General features: G+C 39.3%; 8 protein-coding genes across 10 annotated transcripts in view; 6 read left to right on the forward strand and 2 right to left on the reverse strand.

Annotated features, from left to right (window-relative positions):
* Positions 1-12,096, reverse strand: part of Indy (I'm not dead yet) — a 34,831-nt gene extending 22,735 nt beyond the window's left edge. Inside the window, exon 1 of the mRNA XM_070214480.1 lies at positions 12,055-12,096. Within this exon, the coding sequence (XP_070070581.1) occupies positions 12,055-12,081 (27 nt within the window). The 5' untranslated portion in view covers positions 12,082-12,096. The remainder of the gene's footprint in view (positions 1-12,054) is intronic.
* LOC108056318 (trypsin 3A1) lies at positions 11,334-13,678 on the forward strand. Its single transcript, XM_017140062.3, has 4 exons — positions 11,334-11,463; positions 12,087-12,425; positions 13,078-13,373; positions 13,436-13,678. The coding sequence occupies exons 1-4, from the start codon at positions 11,397-11,399 to the stop codon at positions 13,589-13,591; spliced, it is 858 nt and encodes a 285-aa protein (XP_016995551.2). The 5' UTR covers positions 11,334-11,396; the 3' UTR covers positions 13,592-13,678.
* A 675-nt stretch (positions 13,679-14,353) lies between these two features.
* Positions 14,354-15,976, forward strand: LOC108056297 (arginine/serine-rich coiled-coil protein 2). 2 transcript variants are annotated; one of them, XM_070215731.1, is made up of 2 exons: positions 14,354-14,417; positions 14,475-15,976. In XM_070215731.1, the coding sequence occupies exons 1-2, from the start codon at positions 14,392-14,394 to the stop codon at positions 15,481-15,483; spliced, it is 1,035 nt and encodes a 344-aa protein (XP_070071832.1). In that variant the 5' UTR covers positions 14,354-14,391; the 3' UTR covers positions 15,484-15,976. The 2 variants fall into 2 exon arrangements, with proteins under 2 accessions (XP_070071832.1, XP_070071833.1); XM_070215732.1 differs by having other exon boundaries at positions 14,360-14,417; positions 14,479-15,976.
* A 209-nt stretch (positions 15,977-16,185) lies between these two features.
* Dysb (dystrobrevin binding protein dysbindin) lies at positions 16,186-17,568 on the forward strand. Its single transcript, XM_017140075.3, has 2 exons — positions 16,186-17,054; positions 17,109-17,568. Exons 1-2 carry the CDS (start codon positions 16,298-16,300, stop codon positions 17,207-17,209), a joined length of 858 nt encoding a protein of 285 aa, XP_016995564.2. The 5' UTR covers positions 16,186-16,297; the 3' UTR covers positions 17,210-17,568.
* Positions 17,569-17,664: 96 nt separating this feature from the next.
* Grx1 (Glutaredoxin 1) lies at positions 17,665-18,340 on the forward strand. The gene is made up of 3 exons (XM_017140077.3): positions 17,665-17,909; positions 17,965-18,069; positions 18,130-18,340. Exons 1-3 carry the CDS (start codon positions 17,766-17,768, stop codon positions 18,223-18,225), a joined length of 345 nt encoding a protein of 114 aa, XP_016995566.1. The 5' UTR covers positions 17,665-17,765; the 3' UTR covers positions 18,226-18,340.
* A 389-nt stretch (positions 18,341-18,729) lies between these two features.
* On the forward strand, positions 18,730-19,440 carry Blos3 (Biogenesis of lysosome-related organelles complex 1, subunit 3). The gene is made up of 3 exons (XM_017140027.3): positions 18,730-18,888; positions 18,944-19,079; positions 19,137-19,440. The coding sequence occupies exons 1-3, from the start codon at positions 18,826-18,828 to the stop codon at positions 19,373-19,375; spliced, it is 438 nt and encodes a 145-aa protein (XP_016995516.2). The 5' UTR covers positions 18,730-18,825; the 3' UTR covers positions 19,376-19,440.
* On the reverse strand, positions 19,373-21,412 carry Rad9 (cell cycle checkpoint control protein Rad9). 2 transcript variants are annotated; one of them, XM_070215597.1, is made up of 5 exons: positions 21,343-21,412; positions 21,031-21,048; positions 20,752-20,975; positions 20,543-20,694; positions 19,373-20,370 (listed from the first exon to the last, which is right to left on the reverse strand). In XM_070215597.1, the coding sequence occupies exons 3-5, from the start codon at positions 20,929-20,931 to the stop codon at positions 19,422-19,424; spliced, it is 1,281 nt and encodes a 426-aa protein (XP_070071698.1). In that variant the 5' UTR covers positions 20,932-20,975; positions 21,031-21,048; positions 21,343-21,412; the 3' UTR covers positions 19,373-19,421. The 2 variants fall into 2 exon arrangements, with proteins under 2 accessions (XP_070071698.1, XP_016995515.2); XM_017140026.2 differs by lacking the exon at positions 21,343-21,412 and having other exon boundaries at positions 21,031-21,135.
* Positions 21,396-27,221, forward strand: Uggt (UDP-glucose-glycoprotein glucosyltransferase). The gene is made up of 2 exons (XM_017140042.3): positions 21,396-21,811; positions 22,455-27,221. Exons 1-2 carry the CDS (start codon positions 21,583-21,585, stop codon positions 26,864-26,866), a joined length of 4,641 nt encoding a protein of 1,546 aa, XP_016995531.2. The 5' UTR covers positions 21,396-21,582; the 3' UTR covers positions 26,867-27,221.
* The last annotated feature ends 99 nt before the right edge of the window (positions 27,222-27,320 follow it).

The raw sequence follows: 27,320 nt of genomic DNA on the forward strand, positions 1-27,320 counted from the left end.
ATAAAAAAATTAAAACTGTACTAAAAAACTATACAACATAAACAAGAACTTCAGACCTGCACCAGTATCTGCGATTCCGATGCCATCCGCCAAACTGACAACGAAATCGATTTACTCATTTTTGAAACATCATTAAAATCAAAACATCCATTATAAGCACAAGATCTAAAATACAAAAATGAAATTAATATTAGAAACATTACATTTTAGTTTAGAACATTGTCATTGCCCTGAAAAATAGGCAATATAACAATCAAATGGGAATAAACAAAACAAGAGAGAACGCTATAGTCGGGTTGGTGTCCCGACTATCTAATACCCGTCACTCCGCTAAAGGGAGAGCGAACGCTGGGACGGGTTGGTGTCCCGACTAATAATCGTAACTCAGCTAAAGGGAGTGCGAGGGAGATAGATATATGTTGACAATTTATAAATCGTATAACTTTTTAATGAATGGACCGATTTGAAAAATGTCTTCTACATTTCGATAGGTATAAATATACACAACAAAATTGCATTTATACTTCTCGGAAATCTTTAAAGATGTGGGCGCAGGACCCATTTTAAAATCGTTAGTGGGCGATTGTGGGCGTTAGAGGGGGCGTGGCGCTCGGCTAAAATAAACTTGCGCTGCGTAGGAAGCCAAAGAATATGTGTGGGAAATCTCAACCTTCTAGCTTTTGTAGTTTCTGAGATCTCAGCGTTCATACAGACGGACAGACAGACAGACGGACAGACGGACAGACGGACATGGCTAGATCGACTCGGCTAGTGATCCTGATCAAGAATATATATACTTTATGGGGTCGGAAACGCTTCCTTCTAGCTGTTACATACTTTTGCACGAATCTAGTATACCCGTTTACTCTACGAGTAACGGGTATAAAAATAATAACTGTACTAAAAAACTATACAACATAAAAAAAATTTAGACCTGCACCATTATCTGCGATTCCGATGCCATCTGCCAAACTGACAACGAAATCGTTTTACTCATTTTTGAAACATCATTAAAATCAAATTCTCCAGAACAAGATAGCGATAACAAATTTCTCGATTTAAAGCACTACACGAATTCTTAAACATGTTGAGACCAAGAATTCTCCAGATCAAAAGGAATAAATTGGGTTTGCAAAAAATGTTGGTAGTTTTAACAATTTAAAACCATACACTATTCAACAAAATAAAACCCATAAATTTTGAGAACAATAGAAACCAAATTTGAAAATGATAACATATCGTTTAGTTTTATCCATAAAAAACATAAATCTTCAATAAAATTGATTTTGACCATTTTTCAGAAGGAGAAAACAAACATTTACAAGACTGATATTTTTGTGCCATAAATTTATTTATGAACAAAATAAAATATTTAGAAGAAAATAAAAAAGGAAACAATATTTAGTTTCAATCTATTTAAGCCACAAAGAAGATTAAAGAAAAACGTCTGCAGACGTCTGTCTTATGAAAAAATTAAAAAATATCTAAAAATCTAAATATCGATTCACACAAAATTCGCACAACAAAAAATCTTGACATTGTCAACATTTTTTAAAATCGTCAGCATTTTTTAGATCAATGTAAATTCGATGCCCATTAGTACTTATTTATAATTGGATATTAATATGGCATCTTAGAAACTGGAAAATATATCATGATTTAAAACTGGAATATTCACATATTTTTCGATTGATTCAGTTGGTATGCAAATACATTTTTAATGCTTTCAAACGCAAGATAATCACTCAAAATTATATTGTTAAATTTTTTAATCAACACCATCAGCCATAAAAAACGCAATATGGATTTTTATATTCTGAACTATCTGATTCGTGGCTAATTTAATCGCCACATACAAATTAAATTAGCTAAAAAAGTTTTTCAAAATATTTCCAGTTTTGCAGACGCCATTTTATGCCACCAAATATGACAACAAAGAACAAAAAAACTAGAACCACCCCTCTCTGAAGCAAGTAGATCGCCAGAGAAGGCTGGTCAGGCTGACTGACTCACTGACTGACCATGCTAAGCAACAGAACAGAAATCTCTCTATGACACGAACAACCCCTAAGAGTTATAGATACCACCACCACCATCGTGACTAAAACGCAGCAATCGTGAAATGGTCAAGCGGAATGAGGTATACAAAAAGAAACAATAACAATTTAGTGGTAGGTAGGGATGGTGATTATTGTAGAACGACTGCATATATAGAAAGTCCTTGTGCTGGTCAGTAAAGGTACAAAACTGGCCAATGACCACTGGGTATGGGAACAAAATGGCAAAGTTGAAATTAGACGTCAGACGTCAAGCACCAGCTGTAAGTGCAGAATGATGTTTAAATATTTAAATTAATAAAGAATAGAAAAATTGTTTTACATACAAAATTCCACTTTTTCTTTGACTTTGATTTTACTTTAGGCATGATAGAGCAAATCAATGCGAATCTTTTTACACAACACACATACCTATTCAAAACAAATATATTTTATTAACATTCAACATTGCATGTCATGCAATATACAAAAATTTTTTTAAAACTTTACGTAACTAGTATCCGTTAAACAAACTTAAATTACTGTTAAATTATGTCAGTAATATCAGCCAAACAAAAAGGAAAGATAAGATAAATATTTTAAAGAAAACAAAAGGTCACAAAACCTAATAAATTTAACATAAGAACACGTCATCTCAAAAGCTAATCTAGAGAAAGGACTTCCAAACCTTTTTTTAAACTTTCACCAGACTTATTATTAACTTTTGGTTCTAAGTTTTTACTAAATATACCCACAAACTTTACTGTCAATCAGAAGGTTTGGAACTTCCTCTCAAAGTTTAATCAGGTCGACCCATTTTAAGACTTCTAATACAATTATTATTAAAAAATCAAAAATATACATTCAAATCTGTTCAAATCCGCTAGCTGTGCACTTTTTGTGTTATAGAAATATGAATTTAAATAGCTATCGTTATTTAATTACAAAAAAAATTAAATTCAAGAAAAATAACAAGGAAACAACTAACAAAATTCTTTCCAAAAATAAAAATACTTTGTAATATTAATGTTGATAAGATAATAATATAGTGCAGTCTGCCAAATTTCAAGAATATGGAATCAACACCTCTTTTAAAACTACAGAAATCCTGAAAAAAAATTATAAAAATCAACGAATCCATAATTTGTTGTCCTATTATTTTCACTTCTTATTATAATAGGACATATATTATCACTTCGCTGACCGACTCGAAATTCTGAAACATTAAAAAATTATATTCCCAAGAGTATAAGATCATTTCTGGTGTCAGAAGTCTTGTTCATCCAAAATCCATTATGATTCTTACGTATTTCAATACACAAAACTAACCGCCTTTGGTTGAGATTTTCGTTACACCCTCGAATACGTCAAATAGCACCAAAGCTATAATTTATATTAATTTTTGAGTGCATTTTTTATGTGTATATCGATGTACTACTACCTGCAATATAAATAAGACTTTTGGGAAAAGTTTAATTCCGATATCTTTAAAACTAACGAACTAGTTTGCGTAAAAACTCGACTCGTCTATTTAGCTGATCCAGTAAATTCTTTATATATGTATGAAATTATAGTACTTTCTGCAGAGCGTATAAAAATCTAAAAATGTTACCTAACAAAAAAGACACCACTCGCAATTCGCACAAAATCACACTTTCTAACGAATTCTAAATTCTAACTAGAACGAAAGAACCTAAATTTCAAACCGACCAGTGTTATACTTTAATTTGGCATTTTTCTGGAACAAACTTTTTGAAAGCCCGTGCTCACCGGTATTTCTAAACGGCTGACCGATCCATTTTAAACTTGGAACATAAAAACAAAGGAAAACGATATGTCGACAGAATCTGAGATAGCCAACATTATTATTTGCTCATTTGGCATGACATTACAAATAAACTAAAATACACTGCTAAGAAATCTTTGAAAAATCCCAACCTTTTAGCTTTTATTAGTTTCCGAGATCTACCCGTTCCATCGGACAGACAGTCAAACATGCTAGATCGATCGGTCTATGATTTATATATACCTTATAGGGTACGCTTCCTTCTACCAGTTACATACTTTTCGACGAATACCATATACCCTATTTGCCTTATAAACCTGACTCGTGGGAAGACGAAACATTTTACAAAAATACACACTTTTTACTTTTAATGGCTGTAAAAAATGCTTATTAAAAATAAGTCTTTCCAGGAGATAGAATTTTCATACAGTAATCGAAAATAAAAACAATTAAATTAAATTCCGATATTTTTGGGTGAAAATCGGTGAACACAGTAAAATTGCGTTTTTTTAATATTTTGTCACAGTTAGGTTAGTAAAGGAATGAAACAAAAAATTACTGGATAAATCAAATAAATCGAACCAGTTTTATTATAAAATATCAAATATACCCAATCCCACCCTTAAAATTCTACTTTTGATAAGACAAGCCTTAAATTAACTTTTTTGTTCAAAATTGTACTCAAAATTGTTCACCAACTTTTTAAACAGTCCAGAAATCAGAGAAATCCGATGCAGATTCAGTATTCTTCTGTGGCATTTAATCAATCTATAAATAGAGAAAATATTTCACAGCACTTTTTGACAATTAGCACCGAAAGCCTGAACTCAGTACACGCGCGTACATCTGAACTCTTGACACAAAGTGCTGTCCCCACATTTCCCTGACTTTTCGACCCCTGCCCTTTTTCTCGCCACTCGCCAGCGATCAAATGAAAAGCACGGAAATGCATTTTCCATGTTAGCTGCTAGTCAAACTGCTTAATTGTGTATTAAATATGCAGAAAAGTAGGCAAAACGAGCGGAAAATATGCAGGTAGAGAAGGAAAATCAAAGGTGGAGCGGGAAATGGGCAATCCTACGTTGACCAAATTGCTGTGGCAAGTGTGGAAATATTTCGTATCAACAGACATTATTGCGCTTGACAGTTTTTACCGGCAACCCCCTGGAAATCCCCGCCCCCGCTCATCAAAGTGACAACTGACTTGCCGCACACACTCAGCACATCTCCATATCCTTTTTACGTAACAGTCCCGAAAAGGTTGAAAGTCGAAGTCAGCCAGCAAAAAGCCACAATTCCGCAGTCCGATACGTATTCGGATGGATTTTCTTTTTTTCCCCGTTTGTTTGCCTGATTTAATTGACGAGTGCTCGGTAGGATGTGTCAAGTGCGGTGGAGGCGGAGAGCCAAGAAATAACCTTAATAGAATTTCCATTTATGTCCATTAGGCCTATGAGCGGCATTCCTTGACGGAAAAATATATTATGGGCTTGCAGTTGGCCAGGTGGATTGATGCTTTCAATATGAATTAAATTAAGGCCGACTTAATTAAAATAAATGCCCGATTGCAAATGCGAGGATGGGGGCTTACATTAAATATTTCCACTGGATGAAGCATATTACATATTAAAATATGGTTTATTTTCAACGGGTTCCATCATCATTAAATTTTAATTTAATTTCCAAAATAATAAACATTCCCACGATTAATTTCCAAAATAATAAACATTCCCACGATTACACACAAAAAGTAGCTGAACTGAACCAAAACTAAATAAATTATGGTACAACAGCTCTTTTAGGTTAGTTTCGAAACGTGGTTTATCCGGATTTGATTCAGTGTAACCACCGATTCGAATTTAGTAATAATTTTAATTAGTTTCACATTCGACACTTTGACTCATGAAAAATATAGCTCTGATCAGAGCCTCGAGTTAGAGACTAATTGAAAAGTTCAAATTAATTAATGTCTTACACATACACACACTTTCGGTCCACACTTTAAATCCATATGCATATGCAAGCAAAAACAAAAAAAGTAATATTTGTACTTAAATTAACTTATTTGCAATCAGCTTAAATATAAAAAACTGTTGTAACTAAAAAACAAAACTTTTAACAAACAAATCATTCAAAAAACCGTTTTTAAAACCTTGCCGATATCACAATTTTTTAAAAAGTCCAAAAAATTTAAAATGTCAAACAATATTTCGGTTTGCTTTACGGTGGTATATATTGGCCAAATAATAAATTTGAACGCTTTTAATTTACAATTTTTAATCTGAAAATCTAGTGTAAACAAACTTAAAAAAAGTTGATAGCACCTTTTCATTAAATAAAACATTAATATCAGGTATATGTTTCACAAATGCGCAATTCAAAAATAGTACAAACCCTAAAAGCAAAACATTTTACAACATTTTTAATATTAATAAATTGATCTAATCGCATTTTCGTTTAATCCTGTAACCCCAAGTCATTAACTTAAATTTCAAATTGGATATCTCACCCAAATAACACTTGACTTTAAATTCTGTATATTTTAAATCTAATATATTTTATTAATTTAACTAAGCCCAACAGCCGACAAACACACGACTAACTCGTGCTTCCTTTCCAATTTAGTTACTATTATAAAACAAAACTTTTTAAAAATTCTTAAATCCTAGTCTAGCCTTGTCTCATGTCCCAACTTTGGTTTCTTATTGTTTACATGCTCACAATCTAATTAGCCAACAAAGAATCTCGAACCGCAACTGTCGGAATTAAACTTAAACCGAATGTTGAAAAAGCAAAAAGGTAAACAAGGTTTTTTTCCCGGAAATCAATTAGAAGATTTCCCCGAAAAGTTGCAGGTTAAATTGTTGAAATGCTACTGCTTCCCGGGATCCATCAAGGAATCCCTTCCGCCCGGTGAAATTCGATGGAGGCCACCACTTGGCGTGGCATTACAAATGGCTGAGACTTGGCTGGCTGTCAGTTTGGGTTCAGTTCGTGTTGTGTTGCTCTGTGACTTTTTAACCTAATGAATAATAAATTGGCCCAATTGTCACGCAAAAACAATGCCGCGGAATAGATGGATAAGGGTTTTGCGCATACCCAGAGACGATGATGTCAGGTCTGTGAAGTTTCCTTTTCCAAATTGTAGACACATTTTCCATTCCTTGCCATTCCCTGCCCATGTTTCGCTGTTTCTTTCGGTTGAAGTGTCGCCTTCGATGGATTTTGGCATTTGTTACAGAACTTGCATTCACCTGGGAAATCGTGGCAGGCATCTTGCAATGATTAGCACTTGCTCTACCTTTCCTTTTTGATCGCCATGGCGCCCACTTGCATTTGTTTGCCACATCCCCCGGCGAAGTCAAAAAGTAATTAGCATATTGAAATGTTGCACAGGCCTCGTTCTCGTTCTCGTCTCCAGAACCAAAACAACTCCATAAATAATTTAGTCAGCATATTTGATGCACTTCGGTTGCAATCGTTGGATTTCCTCCCAGTTCTTTGCATTGTTACATGTTGCCCGTGTGCTGGCTTCAATATTTAATTGCGAAAAATCTCCAGGCCGCGAAAGGGGTTATGTGGGGCTGTGACTATCCACTATCCCTCGGCTATTTCAGCCCTCGGCCTCTTAAAAGCGTGTCAACAGCTTGTCAATCACAATTTGCCAAATAAAATGTAAGTGTCAGCTCATGGAAATTTAGTTTGCGAATGTGTTGATTGCGTTTTAGTTGCGGCTGTTAGGAAATAATTGAAGAGCGGTGGGGCTAAGTATATTGATGGGGGATATTCTCCAAGGGACTGACAGCTTACATTTTAAATGCGCTATACCTACAAAATAAGGGAAGGGTTAATCCTTTTCGACCATATTAACTAGCAAATCCAAGTTCCACTACCTGAAATCTTAAATAGGCATTTTAAAGTTATGCAAACCGAACCAATACTCGAATTAAAAAAATGTATTGGAAATCTATTCGTTAATACTGTTATATTTCGTACTCCAACTAAAACAGATTTAAATAAAATACACATTAAATAATTAACTTGATTTCCCTTACTTGACCATTATTCTATCAGAAAAGCAATACAATAAAAACAAGTCTCCAACTGACTCTTAAAATCATTTTAAACAATTTTAACAAGAATGAAAATAAATATTACTTGCTCCAAAAAGAATAGAATATTCATAACCTATACGCGTATCATGCAAAATAATCAGGCTCCAACTGACTCATAAAATTATTTTAAAGAATTTTAACAAGAATGAAAATTACATATTACATAAATATTACTCGCTCCAAAAAGTATAGAATATTCATAACCTATACGCAGTATGATGCAAAATAATCAAATTTAGAGAGTATTTCTAGCTTGAGCAACAGTCATAATCCTTTTCTCCCCCCAAACTCAACCGTATATCGGTCAGTCTGCAAAAAAATGCAATAAAATTCACTAAATGAAATCCATTTAAACAATTAAAAACTTCTTAAATTACCCAAGAATAAATTAAAACCACCTTTAGGGGCGTTCCAACTACAAAAACACAATAAACTAAAAAGTAAAAATTCAAAATTTCACATAATTTACGCTTGCGCAACAGAGAACAGTGAAGTTTCAGGGCAACAACAACAATAGCCAGGACGCTCATTGGTCGCCTGTAAAAGGGATGCCGAGCGAGAGCCGAACGACTGTCGTTTGCATAACACGCATACGCCGCATAGGCCCAAAGGATAAAAGCCGCCGACAACGAGGGATGTTGCTTCCTTGTTGGCTTCCGCTCGGTTCGCGAAGGCATTTCGTTCGTGTTGCTTAGCAGTTTTTGGCCAGGATCACAAGGATACAACGTCAGCGACTGGACAACCGTATTGCAGTTCCGGTGCGGCTCTCACACCGTGCAGACGTGTTCGCCTGCCAAAAATACATCCAAATAGCTTTGTGCATTGTGATTTTCAAAATTGTGTTAACCTTTTGGCTAAGTTTGGTTACTTTATATAAGAGCTCCTGAACGGACACTTATATAATTTTGATTGTTGCTCAGAAAGCCCTTATTACTTAACAGTTGGCTTTCGAGCAATAATTGAAACCAAATAAGTGATCCTGACAACGATTGTTAGTTAATTGCATCTCGAGATGGTAAGTACATTATATAAGGTAGAATATTTATAATATAATAATATAGCGTGGGCTAAGTCCAGAAATTCAATTTTTGAAAATTAATTTGTTTTATAACATCAAGATTATTGCATATTAAAAGTTTTAGCAGAATAAATATTATTTTTAAAACAAGGTAGTTTTACTCAGAAGTAAAAATATTTAAATATATGAATCTGCTCATTATAAAGTTCTGAAAAATAGCTTAAATAATTAAATTAACCATCATTTTAAAACGAAAATAATTTTTAAACTTTTCGTTTCGTCGACTTTTTTTATTTAAATACTAAAAATTTAGCCTGCCTGACTAAAGAGAAGCATATTGCTTAAAAGTGAGAAGTAATTGATAACTAATTTATTAAAAATACAACAAATAAAGATTTACTCAGTAAAGAGCTTATTTTCCAGTTGTATCCATCCATTCATTGAAAAAACCTCTTTCTTTAAAAGCCATCAAAATATATTTTTCAATTATTTGCTTCCCACCCAAAACTTGCAGTTTAATGGGTTCACTGTGCCCCAAAACATTTCCTATAGCGCTAAACTAACCCGCATTAGCGACAACCAAAGACTTCCCCCTTGCAATTAGTCACCAAAGAGCAGCGTCGTTGAACTTTGGCAAAATGAAAACAAAAGTGTAGCAGAAAACAATTGTCAAACAAAAGTACCACAAATCGAAGCGACCTTCACATTGAATGCGCCTAAGTTTCGCCCAAAAGCGGGTGTCAATGCACTTGAAACTTGTTTCTGTGGAGCCCCGCACTCGTGTTTGTTATTATTATTTATATTTGGTATAGCCTGTCAACGGCAGACAATGGATAGTGTTTTTATAGCCGATTTGTTTTGTGAATTAGCATTTAGTGCGAAACTGAATAGCAGCAAACTGCCGCGATCAATGAACTCGAATGGGATGGTAGCTGGTTTTCGGTTGAGGAACCAAAGTCAAGAAATCAATTGGTATTCAAGCTTATTTCTGTGATCTACTGAACTGATTTGTCTGCTCTGACTGAGAATCGAGATTCTGGATAATGAATTATTTATGGGTTGGTCTAGAGATTTGTCATGCTCTTTTTCGCCTTAACTTTCAGTTTCAATTCCTGTTTGCTTATTTTAATTCCTGTCTTTTCTATCTTCGTTTTTATAATATTGCTAGAGAACTGCACTTCCACCTGCATTTATGGCTATCATAAATGAGCTATTTAAATCGACCTTATCATAACGCCAATTGCATTGAGTGTGTGGGCCACGTTAATTTTAAGGGCAATGTTAATGTCAAAGCGGCTAATATTACATGGATTGAACCGACATTGAATTTCAATTAATTTTTGGTCCCATCGCAATATTCATATGCAAGGCAGACATCTTCATTTGCATAATAGACGCGATGATTACCAAGTCCAAGCTGATGGAAATATGACGTCTAAGGTTACCTACAATGTGAGAACTTAATTATGCCAAATGCAGGCAATGACAAAACTGTAACGATTACAAAAATGAACGAAGGTCTAGGAAATTTTGTTTATTAGAAAGAATAGATAAGTTTAATATAATACCAAAAAACGAAGAAAAGAAAACTATGCACATTTTGTAGTTTATATTCGAAATTAGTCATCATAACACTTTTATCCCTACACACAAATATTTAATATTTAAATAATATTACCAGTATATAAAGGGTAACCTTTTTAAGCTGAAGCAAAAGTAAACATTATTATGCAATGTCAGCTAATATGATTAACAAGTTATTCAACGATTAAATTGAACGTATCGATATTTTCTCCATAATGCAATTAATCATGCAACCATCTCAATAACACCTTAAGTACGTGTTAATCGCGTAAATAAAATACTAAAATAAGGATAATGGGGCAATAAACTGATCTCCAACCGGCCCTATAGAGGTGCCAAACGAAATTCCGCATAAATATTGTCACACCTTTTGTCGTACACTATTCAATGTCATGAACTTCGTTGGGTCATAAAACGCAAAACATACGCATACGACAACTTTGTTTTCGGCTATTGTTTACCTTTTGGTTTTGTTTTCGAATTTTTGGCAGCTCCTTAATTCCCCCGCCGAGCCAATTGAAATGCCAAAACGTGTGCACATGACACCCACACAAAACGATGAGACAGGTAGTGCAGCGTGGAAAAAAGCTCGGAGCTTAAGGCAACAGGTGCTAAATGCCAGACTTCCGTTTGTTATCAGGCCAAGAGAGCGGCTGAGAGAGAGGGTTCGCAGAGCTTTCCGGCTAATCCGCATAGAACACCGGACGAAAATAAAATAAGTCAGTGGAACAGAGACGACGCCTAGACACCTATATATAAATTAATTGGCGCACAGAATTTTTGTGGCAGTTTCGTTTAAGCTTGAACCGTGCCTAACGGTTTTTTGGTGCTCAGAACTCTAGTTGTGTACACAGAAAATGTTTAAAATCGCTTTCGTAATCGCGATTCTGTCGCTTGTGAAGTGTGGACAGTGCCAAATTGCTTGTGAGTTGACAGAATGTGACCAATAAATGATATGATGTGATATTTATCTTGATCTATCTGAAAAAGAACGCCAGTGTTCTTAAAGTTTAGGCTCCATATTTTAAACTTTTGTTTTATATTTTATTTAAATGAAATAATTGTTTAACACTTCCATGTGAGAACAGCCCTAATGTTAGTTTTTAAAAGTTCAGCTTTTCCTGTTAATTGTGATCTACTTGCATTTAATAAAACGTGAAAAGCGTGAAAAAATTTACTTTAGAACCACGCTTGTACTATTGATCCCTTAATTTATAAAGTAAGTAGCTTGTTGTTTAAATGAGATTCACCTCCTAATAACCAATGTAAATTCTTTTGTGATCTTCTTCAATCCTAGACTAGTTCTCATTTTAATCAAAAATACCCACAGAAATATCGTTTTTAAAATTTAAAAAAAAAATATTGAAAATATAATAATATAAATTCGCCAACAATTATAAGAATTTCCTTAAAAATATATGATTATCAAAGCAGATAAATCATTTAAATTTTAAATACGATATTGCTTCACATTACCAAAACAGGACACAAAACAAATACAATTTTAGAACTTACCCGAATTGATATTCCACTTATTCCCATGATAGTTACCAATCAGCAATGCTCCGTTCGAAATCCCAAGATAGTGGGTGGCAGCGAGGCGGAGCGCAACGAAATGCCCTTTATGGTCAGCTTAATGCGTCGTGGAGGTCACTTTTGTGGCGGTACAATTATCTCCGAGCGATGGATCCTCACGGCGGGACATTGCATCTGCAACGGGCTGCAGCAATTTATGAAGCCTGCCCAAATCCAAGGAGTTGTTGGTCTGCACAGCATCAGAGAGTATCTCAACGGGATTGGCAACGGACCAGATGCATTGAGGGTGGACTTTAAGAGCATTGTTCCCCATCCACAGTACGACTGCAATGATGTTAAACATGATATAGGTATGTATGTGCTTTGTATATAACTTTTTAAAGTAAGTTCGAATTTTGCATCCTTACATAATGTAATGATGGCTTTGAACCTTCGAAATATTGCTCAAAAGTATTATATATATCATATATTATTATATTATCTAGCGTAATTTTTAAAGATTTAAACTTAACTTGTAGGACTGAAAAATTATAACAAAGAATTTAAGATTTAATTCCAGTTACCTTCCTGTAATTTTTAAAGATTTAAGCTTTACTTGTAGAACTGAAAAATTATAAAAAAGAATTTAAGATTTAATTCCAGTTACCTTCTTGAAATTTTTAAAGATTTATACTTTACTTGTAGAACTGAAAAATTATGAAAAAGGATTTAAGATTTAATTACTGGAATTCTTCTTGTAATGTTTTTAAATTTTAACTATAAAAGAACTGAAAAATTATAAAAAAGAATTTAAGATTTAATTCCAGTTACCTTCTTGTAATGTTTTTAAATTTTAACTATAAAAGAACTGAAAAATTATAACAAAGAATTTAAGATTTAATTCCAGTTACCTTCTTGTAATGTTTTTAAATTTTAACTATAATTTGAGTTAGAGAAATTGATTGCCTGTTTAGGACGAGCCCTCACGGTTTTGCAAGTTGGTAAAATAATATTTTTCTACAGCCCTGCTGGAACTGGTGCAACCGATCCGATTCTCAGCCCACATCCAGCCCAGCTGCGTGGGATCCGACGAGGGTCACCGAAGTTTGGAGCAGGAGTACGGGACTGTTTCTGGTTGGGGTTGGACGCACGAGAACCAAGCGGAGAACGATAGATCGGACGTCCTGCTCAAAGCCACCGTTAAGATCTGGAACAACGAGGCGTGCGAGAAGTCCTACCGATCCCTGGGAAAAAGTAACACTATTGGAGAGACGCAATTGTGCGCGGGCTATGAGAATGGTCAAATTGATTCGTGTTGGGTGAGTATTCAATTGGCTGATGCAGCACAAATGTTATGCTCTGGGTTTACTTACCTTCACAGGCGGATTCCGGCGGCCCCCTGATGTCCAAGGAGCATCACCTGGTGGGCGTAGTTTCCACTGGAATTGGCTGCGCTCGTCCTGGCTTGCCGGGAATCTACACGCGCGTCAGTAAATACGTTTCCTGGATGCAAAAGGTGATAGGAGGCCGCAAATAGTTGGCCAGAAATGTGGGAACGAATTATTGTGATTCACCTGTGATATTAGTCTTACTACTTAATGTGATTTTCTCAATAAAAGTTTACTTTAACAAATCTGAGCCATTTTTAATCGCCGGTCGCCATTTTGGATGCCACAATCGATGGTATTTTGTACCGATGTACAGTTATCGTAAAGAGAACTTCGATATAATGAACTAGCATCTCTGATGTTTATTTTGGGGTATTTTTTGTAGCTTTATGTGCGCATAATACCCTCTTCATAGGGTGCATTGGAAACAGTTTGGATTTTAATCATATGGAGAACTCCGATTCCCATAGACCTCTTAAATGTAAACTATATATATATATATATACGTATATCTTATATTTATATATTATTTATATGTATCATCTTAATATAAACAAGGGGTTCGCTTAAATTTTGGACCACCCAACAACCCACAAATAATTCAACAATAGCCACTCATCAATGAGCTTGAACATAATAAACATGATTTACCTAAAATACTTGTATATAATTTTAGTAGTTTTTATATCTTAGTTTTTCATATCTTAATATACATTCGGGGTAATAATACTATTAGAGAATTACAGTTTTTAAAAAGTTTTAATTTATAACGGCTGTTCGAATTTTAATTTTGAATTTGATTTGAAATTTTAACGTATCAACTGTTTGGGGAATACCCTAAATATATTTTTGAAAAAATACCGACTGATTTTTTTCCAAACCGTGGTATTTATTGTTGGTCACCACTTGGTCATATTATTTTAATGCAAAAACAAAAAAAACGCCTTACATGGAAATGGACACGGAACTTACAAAGTAAATATTTACATTTAAAACCCATAGTTCGTTTAATTAAATAATGTTTCCTATTAGCCAGGCCATTGCCGAGCTGATGCGCGAGATCGAAGGCCAGGACTCCAGTTTCACCAGCCACAAGCAAAGCGAACGCAAAGTGAATCCGTTGGGAAAACCAAACAAGCGATTTTTGGGCCGCACAATAAACACGGCAATTCAGCACAATAGAAGGGAATACGAGCGCACAAAAGCCAATTGCCGCCAGAAACTACAGGATCTGGATGATGTCTATGAAAGGAGGAAGTCGAACTATTTCTACAACCGCGATGCAGGCAGATATCGGTGTGCGGAGAGGAGCAGGAGCAGAAGTTCCAGCAGAAGTCGCAGCAGGAGTCGCCACAAAAAGGCCAAGAAGCGGCGCAGCAGGAGGAGAAGCAGGAGCAGCAGTAGTTCTAGTCGCAGCAGAAGTCGTTCACATCGCAGGAAGAAACACAAGAAGAAGGTCAAGAAGCACAAAAAGTCTCAACGAAGACGTCGCAGAAGCAGAAGCAGCAGTTGGGGTCAGGAAATACCACCCACCGATTCAACACCCATAGTCCAACCTTCGGAAATGTTCCTCAACCATTCCAAGCAAATGGCTTTGGCCGTGGCCATGGCCTATGGCCAAGTCTTCAAGGCGAATAGTCAAAAGAAAGCCAAAGAACTCAAGGAACGGCCATCTTCTCCTCTAAGCGATATAGTCCGGGAACTAATGTCCGATGAAGAACAGGACAAGTCCGAGATGCCCGATGCCCTGTCCATTTCATCCAGCGACGAAGGGGAAAAGGTTCTCACCATTAAAGTAAGCTCGAATTCCGAGTCTAGTGGCGATTCCTCAAGCTCAGACTCTGACTCCGATTCCAAGGATAGCGCTGGCAGCTGCATAAACCTAGAGGAATCGGATAACAATAGTGATATAGAAATAATTGAGTGCCATGAAGAGACGAAGAAAGCAACTGAACCTGAACCTGCGCTTCAACCTGAAAACGAAAAGCAACAGGTGGACGAAAGTGCCGCCCTTAACACCGTGGACCTGACTGAGGATTAATTAAGCTAAAATTTAGTTAGAACAGTTTAATAGTCGTTGACCAACATCACAAAGAATTTATATAGCTAACAAAATAAATACCAAAACCAAAAACCTACATCCAAATTATTTTGTTTTTGTTTTGGAAGAGGTTTTGTTCTTTATTATATGATAAGATGAGACTCATATCAAAAGTTGTAAAAAAACTTTTTTCATATATTGTTTAATTTAATAAGAGTGAACCCAGCAATTGTAATGAATTCATTAGATGTTCAGCTAGTCCTAAAAAAATGAATTACCTTTTTGATTAAAATGTGAATCAAAATAAATGTTTATTTTATGAATATCCACCAAAGAAGTGGCCAAAGTGGCTTATAAAAATCAATTACTTTATATGTATAATACTATTTAAAACAATAAGTTAAAAATATATTTTTCTTTAATGTTTCTTTTTCATAAACTTATGTAGTGATTTTAAAGCAATATTTTTGTATTAAATCTCTTTGAAATATGATTTTAAATTCTTTATTTATTTCTTAAGATTGTGCTTACCTAAAATAATAATAGGGGGCATATTTTTTTAAAATAACGTATTTTATTTGTAATCTAGCTATGCATATGTGGGTATGCCATACCCTACACAAGAAGATATGTCCCATGTGTAGGGTATTAAACTGTTGCTCTCTCTGACCGATTTCTCCCACTCTCACTCTCTCTCTCGCCACCTGCCCGAACAGCTGATTCTTTATTTACCAATTAATTTTCGATGGAAAACGCCATCACGGAGACGATTAGAAATTACTTAGTTAAATAAATACAGATCAGTGGCCGCAAAATGTTTGGAAACCTGAAAAAGAAGCTGAGCAGTGCGATTCAGGAGGGCTTGGTGATATCGGAAAATCTGCAGCAGCAATATCGCCAGCGTGTCAGTTCGAGCACCCAAAGCAGTGGGATTACGACCCCCACTTCGCCTCAACTGGGTCTCAACGAAAGTCTGTCCTCCAGCCGGAGCAGTAATCTCTCCCTAAGTGCTCCCTTCCAGCTAACCGATGGCGTTCCTAGCCACCTCAATGTGGCAGCGGGTTGCAGTTTGTTGGCCAAATACGAGGACGATTGGCAACAGATCCATGGTGCCAACGAGGAGAACGCCGAGAAGGCTGCGCAGGTTGCCTCCCAAATCTCCGCGGTTCAGAACAAAGCCATCAATCAGCGCAGGATCATCAGTGAGCTGAACAGCAGTCTGGCGGGAATTCCCACGCTGATTGCCCAACTGCAGGCCAGCACAAACGTCCTGAATTCCCTGGAGCAAATGGGCCAGCAATTGGAGGTGGAGCTGGAAAAACTAGAGGATCTGTGCGAGGAGTGCGAACTCCAGGAGTTTATCCTCGAGCAGCAGTTTCAATTGTCGCGACACAAGCAGAAAAAGCTCAACGAATTGGAGCAATATCGCCAACAAATAGCCTCCAAACACCAATCCAAGATCAAGGATCAGGAGCAGAAGCTATTGAAACTGCAGAGGGAACGGCAGGCTGTCTTTGATGACGCTTTCCGCGGCGATATGGAGGAGTACAAACAGCACGGCCAGCTACCAAGTAAAGTTAATATAGAATCCATTGAAGAATTGACATAACACCTCTCCTTTTTAGAAATTCAAACCACCAACAACAAGTTGGCCTTGGAGGAAGTGGTTCTTGAAGCAAACGAAGTGGAGACGAAGGATGCTCTGGAGCAATTTCTGAATGGATAACTCACGTACACCTCGAAAAAGACTCACTTTTGTGCCTTTAAGTGCAATAGCAGTGTAAATTGTTGAAATATTCTGAAGGGGATTCCAAAATCTAATTGATTTCGTTTTAAATAGTTAAAATGTCGTAAATTTGACTTAAAAACAAAAATTAAAAAAAAGGGCGTTCGTTAAAAGATATTTATCAAATTAAAAACGAATCTTAAGGAATCCCCCAAATATTTACAGTGTGGCAACCCACTGGATGTTTTGACAGCATTTAAAATGAACATTGTTTTTATTATAATAATTGTATTTTAATTGTACACCTATGTACCTACAGATGCCTTATATTTTATATGAATATACAAAATATTAAAAGAGCTGAACATGTTTTTGATTACGCGATGGTAATTACCCAGCGTGGCAACTCCCTTAGCCAAAACAGCTGATTGCACATTGGTGATTAAAAAAGAGTCTAAAATAAGAGATAATTCCCCGCAGCCTACATCTATCGCAGCTTTCATTGGCCCCCGCATCGCCCCCCAAGTTTCCGTACCCCTTTCTTGACTTCGAGCTTATGGGCGCAGTTGGATCCGCTCTGAGGTCGCCAATCGTCGATATGTCTACCAAACAAGCGAAATTCGTTGAAAACACGATTGCCAGCAATAAGGTGGTGATATTTAGCAAGACCTACTGTCCCTATTGCACGATGGCGAAAGAAGTAAGTGCTGAGACCTTCAAAAGTCCGGAATTGAGATTAAATCTTTCTGTTCCAGCCCTTCCGAAAGCTCAATGTCGAGGCAACCGTAATAGAACTCGATGGAAATCCCGATGGGAACGAGATTCAGGCGGTTCTGGGAGAAATCACAGGGGCCAGAACGGTGGGTATATCAATAACAGCATTATACTCACTTTTTATCTTACCTTTCTGTAACTTTTAGGTTCCCCGCGTCTTTATCAATGGCAAGTTCATCGGCGGCGGAACTGACATTAAACGAATGTTTGAAACGGGCGATCTGCAGAAGTATTTCCAGTAAAAATCCGATCGTGCAATATCCTAAACTCTGTGCAAAGGTCTTATTCATGTACAAACGTTGGAGCATGCTTTTCTAGTTAATGTTCAAAGTCCTAAATAAATTCTTTTAAAAAATATCTGCTTGTAAAAGAATGTATTTTTATTTGGTTATGGTTATGAGTCCTGGATTTCGACTCAAACGTAGTGAAAATAAATTACAAATTACAGTAAAAACTAGGAACCGTAAATAATAATTGTTTGAGATTTTTATTTTAAAAGGCCTACTGAGGTTTTTACATATTTTAATCAACAATTGGACTGGTTTTTATGCACTTTATAGACATGAACAAATAACAGTTAATTTGCTTTCCAGATATGTTGAAATGCATATACATTGAGGACAAGAGTAAAAAGAACGTTATTTTTGACGTTTAAAACAAAGTATCACAGTAGTCTTTTTAAAATAAAAATCTCAAATAATGATTATTTATGGTCCCTGGTAAAAACCCCTTCACTGCGCCCATGTAAGCAACTGCCATCGATGTGGCAGCACTACAACAGAGCTGCCATTTCGTAAATAACATTTATTTACATTCCGACTAAAGTTATAAATCAACAAGTAATGGCGGATTTGGTGAGCGGAGAGGCCTCCGAATCGGATGAGGAACTGCAGGACAAGCACAAGGTGACTAGAAGCTTTATAGTAAAGTCACCTTACAATTATAATGTTTTTAATGCAGATTTTTGCAGCTGAAGTTCCGGGGGAAGCCTCCGAAGAAGAGGACGACGAAGACATTTACGAACAACAACGAACCAGCAGCCAGGTGAACAGCACGGCATCCATTTACCGGAACAATCTGCTCCAGCGGAAACTCAGTAACTTGACTACGCTAAATCCTTAATCATATTTAACAACCCTTCACCCTTTTCCAGTTGAAAGCAACATTGCCATTTGGAGATCGCTCACTGCCTTCACCCGCAGCTTTGTGCTGAATGCCTCCAAGCAGCTCGTGACCACTGACCAAATGCTCATCAAATCCCAGGTGAATCTGCAGTCGGCACACACATCTCTTCAACAGGCCCAAAGGAACGCCCAGGAACTGCAATCCCGGGTGGCTGCCGTAATGACCAGCAGCTTCCTACCGCATGTAAACATCCAGAAAGCTAGCTGAGTTAGACGACCTACATTGTATTTGCTTATAAACGATCAAATCTAGGCTAATCCTCTGTGTCGGAATTGGGCGCATATATCTGGGTATTTGGCGACGGCTCCCGCGGAACGTAGGTGCTCTGAAAGCACCTCGAGAAGATGGTTCGCATCTTGTTCGGCCGTTCCGGTGACTGTGGAATGGTTTCACCCTCATCTGAAGACGATTCCGGCGGTTTACCCTCCCTCGAATTGTCCGTGTTGATGAAGCAAAGCTCCGTGCTGTTGGCAGGCGGCGGAGCAGGTGCCATGCTGGCCTCCAAGGCGGCATCTGCAGCTGCCAGCATAAGGGCCTCCTGTTCCGCCTCGTCTTCGATCAAAACCACCGTGTCCACCTCGGCTAGGTTGCGAGGCTGTTGAACGGAAGGCGCCTCCGAGTGGCGGAACGGAAACAGCGGCGATTCGAGGCTCGTTTCCAACTGGCTCTCCTCCAATCTCCGCTTCGGCTGCACTGCAGCCGCTTCCGAAGAACTGCTCTTGCGTTTGCTGCTTTTATTTGCACTGCTCTTTCGCTTCGATGCCGTTTCTTGCACATCGGAATCCTGCACAGTCAAATCCCTTTGACAGTAATCCTCCGAAAAGCTGACATCATCGGGCGATAGTGTCGACATGATCAGCAGGCACTCAATCTCGCCATGCTTCTTGATCTTCAGCAGAAAAGGCATTCCCGCCTCGTCGAACTCCAGGGTCAGCGAAGCGTTTAGGCACTCGGCAAAAAGCAGAAATGCTCGGAATTCCTTGATGCAAAACGTAATGATCGTCTCCTTGGTCACCTGGTACTGATCGAATTCACTGGGCTTGAGCTTGAGTTGCGTCCGCATGAATTTATCATTCACTCGGGCCCCTTCTATGTAGTTTTTGGCCACCACACTGCCGGAATTAGCCTCCCAGGTTAGTTCCTCCTCCGAGGAGTTGAAATTGTTCGAGATGTCCGTAAACAGTTTGTGATCACCGCGGATACTGAAAGAATAGAGTGTATTGAGTGATTAAAAATGGATTTACTAATGGTATTTTCTGGATTTTTGTGGGTAAAAGATGGATTTGAAAGGAATAATTAAAAATCTATAGTTATAACGTTCAAGAATCATCTAAAAGTCAATTATAAAGTTGAAAATGTGAAAATAAAACTTACATATTTGGCATCTGATCAGTATTGATGTTTGTGTTGATATTTTGGTCATCTATGATGGATATGGTCGCCTCCTTTGTGGTCTCCAGCTTGCAGCGGAGGTTCACCTGTAGGTTGGTCTGATTGTCCAGTATATTGAGTTCGCAGTACTCCACCTAAAAGCATATGATCCAGTTATCAGGATTGCCTGGCCTAGTAAACTTTTACCATACCTCGTTCATGTTGCGGAATACTGCCAAACATCCCTTCATAGATATCTTGCAGTAGAAATCCGAGATCGGCGGTTCGAAGACCTCAAACATGGACCTTTTAAAGGAGATGCTGCCCACCGCCGACTGAGTGGCGTTTATAGCCCTCATTTGCAAGGACTGCTGATCAATCTCGATGAACATTTCCTTGCCCACCTTGGACAGCGATTGTACGGCTTTGGCAATGACTACAAATGTAAATTTAATTAGTTTATTGTTAACATGGTTTTTAACATAGCATACCCCTTGCATTGCTGCCCTCTAAAGTGTATTTCATTGGCAATATTTGCGCGAAGTTAAGTGACGAAATTCGCGGTAAAATTTGTAAACAAACAAATTAGAGTGATAGTACTCGCACATCAAGACTAAGCTAAATACTAAAAAAAATACTGAAAATGGGAGTTATTTATTTTCTTCTTTTATTATCTTAATAATTAATTATCTAGTGTAGTTTTTCCTCCCACTCCCAATCTTATTAATTAGGATTTTGTATAATCATTTAATGCAACGGAATTTGCAAATAAATTATGTGCTCATGAAATACCATTTAAATACTTCTCAGGTGCTGGAATTTCGCATATCGATAGTTTTCTGCGGGGGCGTTGGTCACTCTGCGGCAGGCCGGTCGAAATAATAACGCCACATCAGTTCTAAATTAAATTAACAAAAACTGGGCTAAAACCAGCTAAGTACTGGTGAAAAGTGAAGATACCTGGAAAGGAAAGCCCCAAGGTCTTCTCTGTTTTCCGCAACCGTAATGTGCGAGGTGGAATCACCGTAAAACGAGTGGAAACAATGTTACGTGCCGTTGCTTTGTGTGTGTCTGTGGTGCTCCTGGCACTATATACGCCGATTTCTGGGGAATCCAGTCAGAGTTATCCCATTACCACGCTGATCAATGCCAAGTGGACGCAGACGCCGCTGTATCTGGAGATAGCCGAATATCTGGCCGATGAGCAGGCGGGCCTCTTCTGGGATTACGTTTCGGGGGTGACCAAGTTGGACACGGCTCTTAATGAATACGGTTGGTGTAAAGAACTTATGGGATAGCACGCATTCTAAGGGCTCTTTTGTAAGGGAATGTGTAGGGAATAATAATTCTTCAAAAAAATTAGCATACAATTTTGAAATAAGTGTAATAATATTCAGTTTAATTTACTTAAAAAAAGGTATTTTAAAAAAATCTAATTTTTACCATTTCAGAAAGCAATTACACCAATTTTTCCACTTAAAAATCAAAATTACTTTATAAAAACTTAAATAATGTAATCAAAAATAACACTTTAAATGAATTCAGGTCAATTAACTTAAAAAAAAAGTATTTAAAAAAAACTTTTACCATTTCAGAAAGTAATTACACCAAATTTTTTCCTTAAAAAAACAATATTACTTTATAAAAACCTAAATAAGGTAATCAAAAATAACACTTTAAATAAATTCAGTTCAATTCACTTTAAAAAATGATATAAAAAAAACTAATTTTTACCATTTCAGAAAGCAGTTATACTAATTTTTGCCCTTAAAAACCAATACAACTTAATAAAAAATTTAATCAAAAATTACACTTAGTAGAATAAAGTGCCAAAATACCCAATTCCCTAAGCCTTATGATGCGACTATCTCCCCAAAACCGACTGATCTATCGATTACCCTACCCCCCCTTTTAGATACCGAGTCGCAGCAGTACAACGCCGCTGTGGAGCTGGTCAAAAGCCATGTGAGCTCCCCGCAGTTGCCGCTGCTCAAGCTGGTGGTCTCGATGCACAGCCTGACGCCCAGGATTCAGACCCACTTCCAGTTGGCCCAGGAGCTGAGGAGCAGTGGCTCGTGCCAGGGCTCAACTTTCGCCCAGGTGGGATCCGAGTTGGCCTGCAGCTTCAGCGAACTGCAGAAGAAGCTCGAACTGCCGCTGGCCAAGGAGAGCTTGGATGCCGCCGTGGTCACCTACAGCTTCGATCACATCTTCCCCGGCAGTGAGAACAATACCCGCACTGTGGTTCTGTACGGCGATTTGGGCAGCTCGCAATTCCGCACCTACCACAAGCTACTGGAAAAAGAAGCCAATGCCGGCAAGATTCGTTACATTCTGCGTCATCAGTTGGCCAAGCAGGACAAGCGACCGGTGCGTCTTTCGGGCTATGGAGTTGAACTCCATCTGAAGTCCACGGAATACAAGAGCCAGGATGATGCCCCCAAGCCTGAAGCGGGTTCTGCTTCTGCTGAGGATCTGGCTAATGAATCCGATGTCCAGGGCTTTGATTTTAAGGTTCTGAAGCAGAAACATCCTTCACTTAAGAGAGCACTGGATCAACTGCGTCAGAGGCTTCTTCAGGGCAACGATGAGATTGCCCAACTGAAAGCCTGGGAGTTCCAGGATTTGGGTCTCCAAGCAGCCGCTGCCGTTGCGGAAATTCAGGGAGATGAAACTCTGCAGATACTTCAATACACTGCCCACAATTTCCCCATGTTGGCCAGAACCCTGCTGGCCCATAAAGTCACAGATGGCTTGAGGGCGGAGGTCAAGCACAATACGGAAGCATTTGGCAGAAGCTTGAATGTGGCGCCTCCCGATGGAGCCCTCTTTATCAACGGACTGTTTTTCGATGCCGACACCATGGATCTGTATTCCCTGATTGAGACGCTGCGCTCGGAGATGCGAGTTCTCGAGAGTCTGCACAGCAATAATGTAAGGGGCAGCCTAGCCAGCTCTTTGCTCGCTTTGGATCTTACGGCCTCCAGCAAAAAGGAGTTCGCAATTGATATCAGGGACACAGCTGTGCAGTGGGTCAACGATATAGAGAACGATGCACAGTACAGGCGGTGGCCCTCCTCTGTAATGGATCTCCTGCGGCCAACGTTTCCCGGCATGCTGAGGAATATCCGCAAGAATGTGTTCAATCTGGTTCTGGTGGTGGATGCACTGAAGCCCACAGCCAGGAGTGTCATTAAGCTGTCCGAATCATTTGTCATTCATCAGGCGCCCATTCGTTTGGGACTGGTCTTCGATGCGAGGGACGCCAGCGAGGATAATCTGGGGGATTACATAGCCATCAGTTGTGCCTTTAACTATGTGAGTCAGAAGAAAGATGCCCGAGCTGCGCTGAGTTTCCTCACCGATATCTATGCATCAGTGGGCGAGACCAGAGTGGTGACCAAAAAGGATATAGTAAAGCAACTCACAAAGGAGTTTACTACCCTAAGCTTTGGCAAAGCGGAGGAGTTCCTGGAGGAGGATTCAACCTACGATTATGGCAGGGAGCTGGCTTCGGAATTCATCCAGCGATTGGGTTTCGGCGACAAGGGTCAACCGCAGGCTCTGCTCAACGGTGTACCAATGCCCAGCAACGTTGTGACCGCCGACAGTGACTTCGAGGAGGCAATTTTCACCGAGATCATGACCCACACCACCAATTTGCAAAAGGCCGTGTACAAAGGGGAAATGACGGACAGCGATGTGGCAATCGATTACCTGATGAACCAACCCCATGTGATGCCCAGATTAAATCAGAGAATTCTCAGCCAGGAGGATGTCAAATATCTGGACGTTAATGGAGTAGCCTACAAGAATCTGGCTAATGTAGGGGTACTAAATCGTTTGTCGAATCGCGATATGACCGCCACGTTGATGGAGAATCTCAAGTACTTTGGCGGCAAGAAGTCTACGGAACTGATTGGCCGTTCGTCGCTGCAATTCCTCACAATTTGGGTGTTTGCGGACTTGGAGACTGAACAGGGTAGAGCTCTACTCACTCATGCCTTGGAATATGTCCAGAGCGGCGAGAGTGTGCGTCTGGCTTTTATTCCAAATACCGAAGGCCCTTCAGGATCGGAGAAGAGAAATCTTAATCGCCTAGTTTGGGCTGCCATGCAGAGTCTGCCACCAACTCAAGCCACCGAGCAGGCTCTCAAGTGGCTGAAGAAACCCAAGGAAAAGATTGAGATTCCTTCGCAGTTGGAGGACATTCTGGGCTCCACGGAGCTGCACCTAAAGATGCTGAGGGTTTATTCCCAGCGTGTGCTGGGCCTGAATAAGTCCCAACGCTTGGTCATCGGTAATGGACGGCTTTATGGCCCGCTGTCCTCGGAGGAAACCTTTGATAGCGCTGATTTCGCTTTGCTGGCCAGGTTTAGTTCCCTGCAGTATGGCGATAAAGTGCGACAGGTTCTAAAAGAATCCGCTCAAGATGTTAGTGAGGAATTTACTAGCGATACGTTGCTTAAACTTTATGCCAGCTTGCTTCCCAGGCAAACCAAGACTCGATTTAAGCTGCCTACGGACTTGAAAACCGATCACTCCGTTGTGAAACTGCCGCCCAAACAGGAGAAACTGCCGCATTTCGATATTGCCGCCGTTTTGGACCCAGCCTCTCGAGCTGCACAAAAACTAACGCCTATTTTGATTCTCCTCCGTCAAGTGTTGAACTGCCAACTGAATCTGTTCCTAATTCCTGTGCCCCAGCACAGCGATATGCCGGTGAAGAACTTCTACAGATATGTCGTAGAACCAGAGGTGCAATTCGAGGTGAGTGGCGGCAGATCCGATGGTCCGTTGGCCAAATTCAGCGGATTGCCCGCGAATCCTTTGCTGACCCAGCAGCTGCAGGTTCCCGAAAACTGGTTGGTCGAAGCAGTGCGAGCCGTCTACGATTTGGATAACATTAAGCTAAGCGACATTGGTGGACCCGTGCACAGCGAATTCGATTTGGAGTATCTGCTTCTGGAAGGTCACTGTTTTGATGCTGCCAGTGGTGCTCCACCGCGAGGATTACAGCTGGTGTTGGGTACCCCAAGTCAACCAACTCTAGTGGACACAATTGTTATGGCCAACTTGGGTTATTTCCAACTGAAAGCAAATCCTGGAGCTTGGTCACTACGCCTGCGTGAAGGAAAATCAGCGGATATCTATGGAATTAGTCACATTGAAGGAACCAATACCCATCACACCGTGGGATCATCTGAAGTACAGGTTCTTATAACCTCTCTGCGGTCGCATGTCGTCAAATTGAGGGTTTCCAAGAAGCCGGGCATGCAACAGGCTGAACTCCTGGCGGACGACAACGAACAGGCAGCGCAATCGGGCATTTGGAACAGCATCGCCAGCAGTTTCGGTGGCAGCAATGCCAATCAGCCGGCCACTGACGAGGATGCCGAGACCATTAATATCTTTTCTGTGGCCTCGGGACATCTCTACGAACGTCTGCTGAGAATCATGATGGTTTCTCTGCTGAAGCACACCAAATCTCCGGTGAAATTCTGGTTTTTGAAGAACTACCTCTCCCCGCAGTTCACGGATTTCCTGCCGCACATGGCCAGTGAATACAACTTCCAATACGAGTTGGTCCAATACAAATGGCCACGTTGGCTGCATCAGCAGACGGAGAAACAGCGGACCATTTGGGGCTACAAGATCCTCTTCCTGGACGTCCTCTTCCCGCTTAATGTGAGAAAAATCATTTTCGTGGACGCCGATGCGATTGTGAGAACCGATATTAAGGAGCTGTATGACTTGGATCTCGGCGGAGCGCCCTATGCCTACACACCGTTCTGCGATTCGCGCAAGGAGATGGAGGGCTTCCGTTTCTGGAAGCAGGGATACTGGCGAAGCCATCTGATGGGCAGACGTTACCACATTTCCGCTTTGTATGTGGTGGACTTGAAGAGATTCCGCAAGATTGCAGCAGGAGATCGGCTGAGAGGCCAGTACCAGGCACTTAGCCAGGATCCGAACAGCTTGTCCAATCTGGATCAGGATTTGCCCAACAACATGATCCACCAGGTGGCCATCAAGTCGCTGCCCGACGATTGGCTGTGGTGTCAGACGTGGTGCAGTGACAGCAACTTCAAGAGCGCCAAGGTGATCGATTTGTGCAACAATCCGCAGACCAAGGAGGCCAAACTCACCGCCGCCCAGAGGATTGTGCCCGAGTGGAAGGACTACGATGCCGAGTTGAAGACCTTGTTGGCTCGCATCGAGGATCACGAGAATTCGCATGGCAGGGACGCGACTGTTGACGATTCGGTGGAGGGCAAGGGCACCACTGCGACGCCTTCTCATGAGCCCAAACACGGCGAGCTGTGATCAACGCGTAGTTAAATCAACATGTTTAGTGAATTTAAGTCAGATATCGATGGATACACTCTTGATTACGTAGCTAAGACCCATATCCCCCGACATTGCGACTAAACACATTTGTACATTTTAAATAGAACTTAATGCGATTGATAACGTAAAACACACAAAACAGCTCACTAAAGTCTGAATTGTTCTTTCAACTCGATTTTTAAAAGATTTTCTTGTCTTGCATTCCAAGAGCTATGGCCACTTATTGAATTAAGCTGAAATTGAATGTCATTAAACTATATACACAAAGAACGCGCCTTTAAGTTGAAAAGTTTTTCAAATGTATTAAAAGTTGGAGCAAATAGAAATTAAATTCATCGCTATTTTCCAATTATTTGGGGCGGTCAGGCATCTTCATCCGGAAAAAGCTTTTCCCTGTTTGTATTACGTGGCAACGCCATAAATAAAATTA

Source organism: Drosophila takahashii, chromosome 3L (genome assembly GCF_030179915.1).
Source record: "Drosophila takahashii strain IR98-3 E-12201 chromosome 3L, DtakHiC1v2, whole genome shotgun sequence".
In the NCBI taxonomy this organism is placed as follows: domain Eukaryota; kingdom Metazoa; phylum Arthropoda; class Insecta; order Diptera; family Drosophilidae; genus Drosophila; species Drosophila takahashii.

Excerpts from the sequence above, each read along its gene's own strand:
- LOC108056318 (XM_017140062.3), top strand. The coding sequence starts at position 11,397 with ATGTTTAAAATCGCTTTCGTAATCGCGATTCTGTCGCTTGTGAAGTGT. Across the intron at positions 12,426-13,077 it reads TGATGTTAAACATGATATAG|CCCTGCTGGAACTGGTGCAA; the intron begins GTATGTATGTGC and ends ATTTTTCTACAG. Across the intron at positions 13,374-13,435 it reads GTCAAATTGATTCGTGTTGG|GCGGATTCCGGCGGCCCCCT; the intron begins GTGAGTATTCAA and ends TTACCTTCACAG.
- LOC108056297 (XM_070215731.1), top strand. The coding sequence starts at position 14,392 with ATGGAAATGGACACGGAACTTACAAA. Across the intron at positions 14,418-14,474 it reads ATGGACACGGAACTTACAAA|CCAGGCCATTGCCGAGCTGA; the intron begins GTAAATATTTAC and ends GTTTCCTATTAG.
- Dysb (XM_017140075.3), top strand. The coding sequence starts at position 16,298 with ATGTTTGGAAACCTGAAAAAGAAGCTGAGCAGTGCGATTCAGGAGGGC. Across the intron at positions 17,055-17,108 it reads ACAGCACGGCCAGCTACCAA|AAATTCAAACCACCAACAAC; the intron begins GTAAAGTTAATA and ends TCTCCTTTTTAG.
- Grx1 (XM_017140077.3), top strand. The coding sequence starts at position 17,766 with ATGGGCGCAGTTGGATCCGCTCTGAGGTCGCCAATCGTCGATATGTCT. Across the intron at positions 17,910-17,964 it reads ATTGCACGATGGCGAAAGAA|CCCTTCCGAAAGCTCAATGT; the intron begins GTAAGTGCTGAG and ends TTTCTGTTCCAG. Across the intron at positions 18,070-18,129 it reads AAATCACAGGGGCCAGAACG|GTTCCCCGCGTCTTTATCAA; the intron begins GTGGGTATATCA and ends TGTAACTTTTAG.
- Blos3 (XM_017140027.3), top strand. The coding sequence starts at position 18,826 with ATGGCGGATTTGGTGAGCGGAGAGGCCTCCGAATCGGATGAGGAACTG. Across the intron at positions 18,889-18,943 it reads AACTGCAGGACAAGCACAAG|ATTTTTGCAGCTGAAGTTCC; the intron begins GTGACTAGAAGC and ends TTTTTAATGCAG. Across the intron at positions 19,080-19,136 it reads TCTGCTCCAGCGGAAACTCA|TTGAAAGCAACATTGCCATT; the intron begins GTAACTTGACTA and ends ACCCTTTTCCAG.
- Rad9 (XM_017140026.2), bottom strand. The coding sequence starts at position 21,064 with ATGAAATACACTTTAGAGGGCAGCAATGCAAGGG. Across the intron at positions 20,976-21,030 it reads AGAGGGCAGCAATGCAAGGG|TCATTGCCAAAGCCGTACAA; the intron begins GTATGCTATGTT and ends TTACATTTGTAG. Across the intron at positions 20,695-20,751 it reads TATTCCGCAACATGAACGAG|GTGGAGTACTGCGAACTCAA; the intron begins GTATGGTAAAAG and ends ATATGCTTTTAG.
- Uggt (XM_017140042.3), top strand. The coding sequence starts at position 21,583 with ATGTTACGTGCCGTTGCTTTGTGTGTGTCTGTGGTGCTCCTGGCACTA. Across the intron at positions 21,812-22,454 it reads CACGGCTCTTAATGAATACG|ATACCGAGTCGCAGCAGTAC; the intron begins GTTGGTGTAAAG and ends CCCCCCTTTTAG.